This window comes from Scardinius erythrophthalmus (assembly GCF_964197995.2).
Source record: "Scardinius erythrophthalmus genome assembly, chromosome: 13".
Lineage (NCBI taxonomy): Eukaryota > Metazoa > Chordata > Actinopteri > Cypriniformes > Leuciscidae > Scardinius > Scardinius erythrophthalmus.
The window spans coordinates 630692-641381 of record NC_138233.1 but is presented as its reverse complement, the minus strand read 5'-3'; the positions used below and the strand labels follow the sequence as shown (position 1 = coordinate 641381).

At 44.5% G+C, this 10690-nt stretch overlaps 1 protein-coding gene across 4 annotated transcripts in view; it reads left to right on the top strand.

The window, feature by feature from the left end:
- The window catches only part of slc2a9l2 (solute carrier family 2 member 9, like 2), a 55295-nt gene extending 47836 nt beyond the window's left edge, over positions 1-7459 (top strand). For all 4 annotated transcript variants that reach the window (XM_081382972.1, XM_081382969.1, XM_081382970.1 and 1 more), the window contains one exon: positions 5965-7459. In XM_081382972.1, the coding sequence (XP_081239098.1) occupies positions 5965-6314 (350 nt within the window). In that variant the 3' untranslated portion in view covers positions 6315-7459. The remainder of the gene's footprint in view (positions 1-5964) is intronic.
- Positions 7460-10690: the final 3231 nt, after the last annotated feature.

Sequence of the window (10690 nt, the reverse complement as noted above, 5' to 3'; positions counted from 1 at the left end):
TGTTCCCCTCCTGTTCCCCTTCATACAGGTGAGACTCCTGTTCCTCTTCTGTTCCCCTTCATACAGGTGAGACTCCTGTTCCTCTCCTGTTCCCCTTCATATAGGTGAGACTCCTGTTCCCCTCCTGTTCCCCTTCATACAGGTGAGACTCCTGTTCCCCTTCATACAGGTGAGACTCCTGTTCCCCTTCATACAGGTGAGACTCCTGTTCCTCTTCTGTTCCCCTTCATACAGGTGAGACTCCTGTTCCTCTCCTGTTCCCCTTCATATAGGTGAGACTCCTGTTCCTCTCCTGTTCCCCTTCATACCGGTGAGACTCCTGTTCCTCTCCTGTTCCCCTTCATACAGGTGAGACTCCTGTTCCCCTCCTGTTCCCCTTCATACAGGTGAGACTCCTGTTCCCCTCCTGTTCCCCTTCATACAGGTGAGACTCCTGTTCCTCTCCTGTTTCCCTTCATACAGGTGAGACTCCTGTTCCTCTCCTGTTCCCCTTCATACAGGTGAGACTCCTGTTCCTCTCCTGTTCCCCTTCATACCGGTGAGACTCCTGTTCCTCTCCTGTTCCCCTTCATACAGGTGAGACTCCTGTTCCCCTCCTGTTCCCCTTCATACAGGTGAGACTCCTGTTCCCCTCCTGTTCCCCTTCATACAGGTGAGACTCCTGTTCCTCTCCTGTTCCCCTTCATACAGGTGAGACTCCTGTTCCTCTCCTGTTCCCCTTCATATAGGTGAGACTCCTGTTCCTCTCCTGTTCCCCTTCATACAGGTGAGACTCCTGTTCCCCTCCTGTTCCCCTTCATACAGGTGAGACTCCTGTTCCCCTCCTGTTCCCCTTCATACAGGTGAGACTCCTGTTCCTCTCGTGTTCCCCTTCATACAGGTGAGACTCCTGTTCCCCTCCTGTTCCCCTTCATACAGGTGAGACTCCTGTTCCTCTCCTGTTCCCCTTCATACAGGTGAGACTCCTGTTCCTCTCCTGTTCCCCTTCATACAGGTGAGACTCCTGTTCCCCTCCTGTTCCCCTTCATACAGGTGAGACTCCTGTTCCCCTCCTGTTCCCCTTCATACAGGTGAGACTCCTGTTCCTCTCCTGTTCCCCTTCATATAGGTGAGACTCCTGTTCCCCTCCTGTTCCCCTTCATACAGGTGAGACTCCTGTTCCCCTGTTCCCCTTCATACAGGTGAGATTCCTGTTCCCCTCCTGTTCCCCTTCATACAGGTGAGACTCCTGTTCCTCTCCTGTTCCCCTTCATACAGGTGAGACTACTGTTCCTCTCCTGTTCCCCTTCATACAGGTGAGACTCCTGTTCCCCTCCTGTTCCCCTTCATACAGGTGAGACTCCTGTTCCTCTCCTGTTCCCCTTCATACAGGTGAGACTCCTGTTCCCCTTCATACAGGTGAGACTCCTGTTCCTCTTCTGTTCCCCTTCATACAGGTGAGACTCCTGTTCCCCTCCTGTTCCCCTTCATACAGGTGAGACTCCTGTTCCTCTTCTGTTCCCCTTCATACAGGTGAGACTCCTGTTCCTCTCCTGTTCCCTTCATATAGGTGAGACTCCTGTTCCCCTCCTGTTCCCCTTCATACAGGTGAGACTCCTGTTCCCCTTCATACAGGTGAGACTCCTGTTCCCCTTCATACAGGTGAGACTCCTGTTCCTCTTCTGTTCCCCTTCATACAGGTGAGACTCCTGTTCCTCTCCTGTTCCCCTTCATATAGGTGAGACTCCTGTTCCTCTCCTGTTCCCCTTCATACAGGTGAGACTCCTGTTCCCCTTCATACAGGTGAGACTCCTGTTCCCCTTCTTACAGGTGAGATTCCTGTTCCCCTCCTGTTCCCCTTCATACAGGTGAGACTCCTGTTCCTCTTCTGTTCCCCTTCATACAGGTGAGACTCCTGTTCCTCTCCTGTTCCCCTTCATATAGGTGAGACTCCTGTTCCCCTCCTGTTCCCCTCCTGTTCCCCTCCTGTTCCCCTTCATACAGGTGAGACTCCTGTTCCTCTCCTGTTCCCCTTCATACAGGTGAGACTCCTGTTCCTCTCCTGTTCCCCTTCATACAGGTGAGACTCCTGTTCCTCTCCTGTTCCCCTTCATACAGGTGAGACTCCTGTTCCCCTCCTGTTCCCCTTCATACAGGTGAGACTCCTGTTCCTCTTCTGTTCCCCTTCATACAGGTGAGACTCCTGTTCCTCTCCTGTTCCCCTTCATACAGGTGAGACTACTGTTCCTCTCCTGTTCCCCTTCATACAGGTGAGACTCCTGTTCCCCTCCTGTTCCCCTTCATACAGGTGAGACTCCTGTTCCTCTCCTGTTCCCCTTCATACAGGTGAGACTCCTGTTCCCCTTCATACAGGTGAGACTCCTGTTCCTCTTCTGTTCCCCTTCATACAGGTGAGACTCCTGTTCCCCTCCTGTTCCCCTTCATACAGGTAAGACTCCTGTTCCTCTTCTGTTCCCCTTCATACAGGTGAGACTCCTGTTCCTCTTCTGTTCCCCTTCATACAGGTGAGACTCCTGTTCCTCTCCTGTTCCCCTTCATACAGGTGAGACTCCTGTTCCCCTCCTGTTCCCCTTCATACAGGTGAGACTCCTGTTCCCCTCCTGTTCCCCTTCATACAGGTGAGACTCCTGTTCCCCTCCTGTTCCCCTTCATACAGGTGAGACTCCTGTTCCCCTTCATACAGGTGAGACTCCTGTTCCCCTCCTGTTCCCCTTCATACAGGTGAGACTCCTGTTCCCCTCCTGTTCCCCTTCATATAGGTGAGACTCCTGTTCCCCTCCTGTTCCCCTTCATACAGGTGAGACTCCTGTTCCCCTTCATACAGGTGAGACTCCTGTTCCTCTCCTGTTCCCCTTCATACAGGTGAGACTCCTGTTCCCCTCCTGTTCCCCTTCATACAGGTGAGACTCCTGTTCCTCTTCTGTTCCCCTTCATACAGGTGAGACTCCTGTTCCTCTCCTGTTCCCCTTCATATAGGTGAGACTCCTGTTCCCCTCCTGTTCCCCTCCTGTTCCCCTCCTGTTCCCCTTCATACAGGTGAGACTCCTGTTCCTCTCCTGTTCCCCTTCATACAGGTGAGACTCCTGTTCCTCTCCTGTTCCCCTTCATACAGGTGAGACTCCTGTTCCTCTCCTGTTCCCCTTCATACAGGTGAGACTCCTGTTCCCCTCCTGTTCCCCTTCATACAGGTGAGACTCCTGTTCCTCTTCTGTTCCCCTTCATACAGGTGAGACTCCTGTTCCTCTCCTGTTCCCCTTCATACAGGTGAGACTACTGTTCCTCTCCTGTTCCCCTTCATACAGGTGAGACTCCTGTTCCCCTCCTGTTCCCCTTCATACAGGTGAGACTCCTGTTCCTCTCCTGTTCCCCTTCATACAGGTGAGACTCCTGTTCCCCTTCATACAGGTGAGACTCCTGTTCCTCTTCTGTTCCCCTTCATACAGGTGAGACTCCTGTTCCCCTCCTGTTCCCCTTCATACAGGTAAGACTCCTGTTCCTCTTCTGTTCCCCTTCATACAGGTGAGACTCCTGTTCCTCTTCTGTTCCCCTTCATACAGGTGAGACTCCTGTTCCTCTCCTGTTCCCCTTCATACAGGTGAGACTCCTGTTCCCCTCCTGTTCCCCTTCATACAGGTGAGACTCCTGTTCCCCTCCTGTTCCCCTTCATACAGGTGAGACTCCTGTTCCCCTCCTGTTCCCCTTCATACAGGTGAGACTCCTGTTCCCCTTCATACAGGTGAGACTCCTGTTCCCCTCCTGTTCCCCTTCATACAGGTGAGACTCCTGTTCCCCTTCATACAGGTGAGACTCCTGTTCCCCTCCTGTTCCCCTTCATATAGGTGAGACTCCTGTTCCCCTCCTGTTCCCCTTCATACAGGTGAGACTCCTGTTCCCCTTCATACAGGTGAGACTCCTGTTCCTCTCCTGTTCCCCTTCATACAGGTGAGACTCCTGTTCCCCTCCTGTTCCCCTTCATACAGGTGAGACTCCTGTTCCTCTTCTGTTCCCCTTCATACAGGTGAGACTCCTGTTCCTCTTCTGTTCCCCTTCATACAGGTGAGACTCCTGTTCCTCTCCTGTTCCCCTTCATACAGGTGAGACTCCTGTTCCCCTCCTGTTCCCCTTCATACAGGTGAGACTCCTGTTCCCCTTCATACAGGTGAGACTCCTGTTCCCCTCCTGTTCCCCTTCATACAGGTGAGACTCCTGTTCCCCTTCATACAGGTGAGACTCCTGTTCCCCTCCTGTTCCCCTTCATATAGGTGAGACTCCTGTTCCCCTCCTGTTCCCCTTCATACAGGTGAGACTCCTGTTCCCCTTCATACAGGTGAGACTCCTGTTCCTCTCCTGTTCCCCTTCATACAGGTGAGACTCCTGTTCCCCTTCATACAGGTGAGACTCCTGTTCCTCTTCTGTTCCCCTTCATACAGGTGAGACTCCTGTTCCTCTTCTGTTCCCCTTCATACAGGTGAGACTCCTGTTCCTCTCCTGTTTCCCTTCATACAGGTGAGACTCCTGTTCCCCTCCTGTTCCCCTTCATACAGGTGAGACTCCTGTTCCCCTCCTGTTCCCCTTCATACAGGTGAGACTCCTGTTCCTCTCCTGTTCCCCTTCATACAGGTGAGACTCCTGTTCCCCTCCTGTTCCCCTTCATACAGGTGAGACTCCTGTTCCCCTCCTGTTCCCCTTCATACAGGTGAGACTCCTGTTCCCCTCCTGTTCCCCTTCATACAGGTGAGACTCCTGTTCCTCTCCTGTTCCCCTTCATACAGGTGAGACTCCTGTTCCCCTCCTGTTCCCCTTCATACAGGTGAGACTCCTGTTCCTCTCCTGTTCCCCTTCATACAGGTGAGACTCCTGTTCCTCTCCTGTTCCCCTTCATACAGGTGAGACTCCTGTTCCTCTCCTGTTCCCCTTCATACAGGTGAGACTCCTGTTCCTCTCCTGTTCCCCTTCATACAGGTGAGACTCCTGTTCCTCTCCTGTTCCCCTTCATACAGGTGAGACTCCTGTTCCCCTCCCGTTCCCCTTCATACAGGTGAGACTCCTGTTCCTCTTCTGTTCCCCTTCATACAGGTGAGACTCCTGTTCCTCTTCTGTTCCCCTTCATACAGGTGAGACTCCTGTTCACATAAATAAATAAATAGTATTTGATATTAGAATTACTGTGTCCCAAATCGTAGTATGTTTAAATGAGTATTCCAAAGATATGGTCTTGTTTCCGGGTGGAATCCGAAGTGCAGATCTAATGGCTAATATTGACTTCAACGCATTGCGCTTTGGACGAGGATTCAATTAGAACTACAAACATGAATAAAAAATGTTAAAAAACTACAAACATGGCGGATGTGCAAGGCCAGTGGTGAAGTAGAGAGGTTTAAATAAAGGTGTTTGAGTGATTAATAATCAGTATCTGACCTGACGAAAAGATATTTATTTGATGTTATCCATATTATATTTCATCTGTAACAACATTGAGCTTTTATAGAGATACATTTGGTCATTAACTTTAAATGCATCATTATGCAAACACACAAGGAGAGTCTGCGCATTAATAAGACCCACGACTGCAGATCAACACATCACTCCCATACGGCTGGAGATTCTTCTGATACACACTCAAAAGTATGTCATTTTTCTCCGCAAAACCAGCACTTTTAGGGCGTAGTACAAGTAGGAGAATTGGGGCGTAGCATCACACAAACAACACTTTATAGTTATTATATTAATAAACTATATATTCAGCTTTAATAGTAGTAAGCCATTTTGAAAAGCAAACAGTGAATTTGAGATTGTCAGGTAAACATTCGCTGTTCTTACTCAGTACATTCATCTTGTGTATGACATACTTTTGAGTGTTGTTTTCCAGTACAAATACATGTGTGTGTGTGTGTGTGTGTGTGTGTGTGTGTGTGTGTGTGTGTGTGTGTGTGTGTGTGTGTGTGTGTGTGTGTGCTCCTGTAGGAGGCGCTGCAGACGTTTGCGTTCCTGCTGTTCGTGGTGGTTTGCGCCGCCGGTGCCGTTTACCTGATCGTCGTTCTGCCGGAGACCAAAAACAAGACCTTCGTGGAGATCAGCCAGAGTTTCTCCAAGATCAACGGAGTCGCGGATCAGGTCCACGAGCGCGAGATGCAGGACGTGCTGGAACTCACAGACGCCAATGGACTCAAGAGTGGAGGAGACGTGGAGATGGAGAGCTGCTTCTGACACACCTCAACCTGACGGATGAGCAGCTCCTTTATATGAGTGTGTGTGTGTGTGTGTGTGTGTGTGTGTGTGTGTGTGTGTGTGTGTGTGTGTGTGTGTGTGTGTGAGTGTGTGTGAGACGTGGAGATGGAGAGCTGCTTCTGACACACCTCCACATGACGGGCATTTACTTCTGTTAATGATGTTCAGCTCGTTTTTATGACTGAAGAGTGTGTTGTTTTTTCAACCATAGTGTTTTTGAGTCGGATGTCTGTTGTTTTACATGTATGTTTTCTCAAAGCGTGTGTGTGTGTGTGTGTGTGTGTGTGTGTGTGTGTGTGTGTGTGTGTGTGTTTAAAGCTCCCAGCGGCTCCAGCTCAGATAATGATGTTCAGCTGAATTCATCACAAAAACACCAGCCACGTAAAGAGAGACAGAAACTCAACAAAACACAATCTGATTCTGTCATGCATGTGAGATCAGACAAATCTCAAATCAAGATACGTTTACTGGAGAAGAAACATGACTGAAGATATTAAGTCTCGGTTAATGAAAAATACATACAAATAAAGTTTATGCTTAAAACAAAAACAAAAATCTGCCAATGGGGTCAGAAAAATAAACTCGTTTTCCCTTTGATTAAGTTTATTGATATATTTTATTATATATATTATTTAAAAAAAAATTTGCTTTAAGCATAATATTTTTTTCAGAAATGAATTTTGCTTCTCCAGTAAATGTATTTTGGTTTAGGACTGTTTAGATATTTGTGCTGGAGTAATTTGTGCATGTAATGCAACAACAAGGCAAGGCAAGTTTATTTATAAAGCACATCTCATACACTACGGCAATTCAAAGTGCTTTACAGAAATGAATTACAATAATCACAAAAAAACAGCAAGGAAAATTAAAACAGTTATGAAAGAAATTAAAAGAGCAAAAAGATGATTGATAGATAAACTTCTCATCTGGCAAAACACCGGTGTATCATATTTTTCACCAACTCCCAGTTTTACTCTGAGATTTTCCCATGGTGATTTCAGGGATCGCTAAAGTCTATAGATTTTACTAATAAACCATTCAATCTCTGTGTAAAAATAAAATAATGATACTGCCATCTTTCTAAAGTTTATTTTGCCCCCTCCTGTAATTTGGCTCCAAATCTAAAAAATGAATTGTCATCTTGGAATTAAATGTCATTTTCAACATCCTCTACAAAATAGTGGACTACTCATAAATATTCATCTGTGCCATTAAATATTTTTGCCTTTCATCACTGTTTATGTTTGTGTTTCTTCAGAAAATATAAGGCTTGGAAGTTTCAAACCACCCGAGAACGCTAGTCTAGAGAGAGTCAAAGCAGATGATTATGACACAATCATCACATCTTTATTAACATACATAATACACTTTACTAACATTAAAGATAAAATGAATGACTATGACATGCTATGACAAGTTCTACATGGGACAAAATGCACACTGAGCCGCCTTGTGCCTTCAGCTCAATTTGAGGAGTGATTTTTCTGCCCACTTTGAGGGTGTGTTAAATCTGACATACGGGCTTCATACTGAAGCTATTTCTCTAAAGAAATCCAAAATATGCGCTTGGAAAAGCTAAACTCTGTAGGACAGCGGCCCTCCAGGACAGAGATTGGTGAACCCTGTATTAGACAATACACAGAAGCGCTTATTGCACCATCAGCCCAATTAGTACTGTTTTTTCTCCGTGGTCTTTAAGGGTGTGTTAACTCTGACAGAAGGGCTTCATACTAGGGCTACTTCTATAAAGAAATCCAAAACCTGGGCATTATTTACATTTCCAATCTTTTTTTATGGACCCTTGAACTTGGCATATTAGACAGTACACAGAAGCACTTATTGCACCATCAGCCCAATTAGCACCTGTTACTCTCCTTAGTCTTTGAGGGTGTGTTAAATCTGACAGAAGGGCTTCATACTAGAGCTACTGCCCTAAAGAAAACCAAAATCTGGGCTAGTTTTATCTTACCAAACTTTTTTTATGGACCCTTAAACTTAGCACCTAGCAAGACCTTAGCAGAGATTGGTGCATTAAAAAATGCCGGGCCAGTCCCTCTGCTGTCAAGCCTTTATGTGTGCTTTAACACACCCTCTGTTGTGGCTGAGAAGCCATGCCATGATGCAATAGGAGCCTTATTGTGTCCCATAAGCAAATTTAAAAGGAAAATAAAAAAAGGATTGGTACAGTTCTACAGTCTGAAGTGCTCAAAATGTGAATTTTGTGAAGCCCTTATATCCACTTTAATACCCCCTTAAAGGAGGCAGAGAACATTTGACTTCAAATGTTCTGATACACGGCTTATCATGTATTGTGTAATATGCAAAGTAAAAGAGTCCAGTGCAAACTGCCCAAAATGGGGATTTCATTAGAGCAGTCGGCCTAGTACACAGTACTTATGTCCACTCATGCAACCTTAAACTCAACATGTTGTTTACCATTTATTTATAATTACTTGCGAAATCTACTAGCAATTTCTGAGTGACAGTTATTTCAAAGTACACCAAATTGTACACCAATTGCAAAAGTGAAAAGAAGTCTAGGAATGTCCCCGTTTAGACGTAAACATGTACGTGTGCAGCTGTGATTTAATGCCTCCATGACAGAGCCTGTTTATCCTGACTGGCAGAGAGCACGAGCACTCAGAGATAATGACAGCAGTTCTGGACCCTGTCAGAGAGTGTGTGCGTGACATTGAGGCGCCGCTGCTGATTGGACGAGCCGCTCACAGGTGATTGGATGTTTGTAGGTCGAGGCCGAGGATCAGTCTTGTGTTTCTGTGCTTTCATGGATATGATTATAGAGAGACGCCAAACTCTCTCGAGGGACATTAGAGACTGATGATCATTCGTCTGGAGCGAGAGGATGACGAATGCCCACATTCAGTCAAATCACATGAGAAACATCAGTGGAGAAAAACACACTTTTACTCTTCATTACTCTGGGTGGATGGATGGATGTTCTGCCCATAGTTTTCCATTCATTTCATTAGTGTTGTAAAAGGTTTATATAAACTGGTTTTAATTTGCTTTGTAATGATAATGTAAGAATCGAACAGAGAAAAACTAAACCGTGTGTTGAGTGTAAACGATGAGCGAAAGCTGCTGTTTCTCTTCATGGCCTTCAAACCTTTCTCTCATCTTTGGAAGATAGTTTGAAAAAAAAAAAAAATTTGGTCAATTTATACGTGTCCGATGTTCTTCAAAATAACTTATTTTCTGTTAAATGGCTAAACAACCATTTTTATGATCTTGAACTTCAAAAAATCATGTTCTTCAGTATTTTTGTTTTTTAATTTTAAATCAAGATACATTTACCGGAGAAGCAAAATGACTGAAGATATTAAGTCTTGTTTAATGAAAAAAATCAAAATGAAGTGAGTTTGTGTTTAAAACAAGAGCGAAAATCTGCATCGGAAAAACGATGCAGAAAAAGTAAAAGACTTAAAACAAGACTTAACATCTTATGTAATTTTGCTGATTTGAGAATGTTTAGATATTTGAACTGGAAAACAGAAACACTGAGGAAGAACATCAACGTTTACATTGTTCTTCAAATTAAAAACGTAAATTCATTTCCTGCCTTAAATTTGAAGTATGATCAAATTGGCCGTGCAAACTATTTTAAATCATTTTAAAAATCTTAGTTGAATCTCGTATAACTTTAAAAATGCTGAATTATTTTGATGAGCTTCAGTAATGAAAAAACTACTGGTCATGTCATTTACAGTGTACACAAACATCTGTATGGTAATTATCATTTTCTTACACACACATCTGTATGGTGATTCTATCGTTTTCGTACACAAACATCTGTATGGTAATTATCATTTTCGTACACACACATCTGTATGGAGATTCTATCATTTTCTTACACAAACATCTGTATGGTGATTCTATAATTTTCGTACACAAACATCTGTATGGTAATTATCATTTTCTTACACAAACATCTGTATGGTGATTCTATCATTTTCGTACACACACATCTGTATGGTAATTATCATTTTCTTACACAAACATCTGTATGGTGATTCTATCATTTTCTTACACAAACATCTGTATGGTGATTCTATAATTTTCGTACACAAACATCTGTATGGTAATTATCATTTTCTTACACAAACATCTGTATGGTGATTCTATAATTTTCGTACACAAACATCTGTATGGTAAGTATCATTTTCTTACACAAACATCTGTATGGTGATTCTATCATTTTCTTACACAAACATCTGTATGGTGATTCTATCATTTTCTTACACAAACATCTGTATGGTAATTATCATTTTCGTACACACACATCTGTATGGTGATTCTATCATTTTCTTACACAAACATCTGTATGGTGATTCTATCATTTTCTTACACAAACATCTGTATGGTGATTCTATCATTTTCTTACACAAACATCTGTATGGTGATTCTATCATTTTCTTACACAAACATCTGTATGGTGATTTTA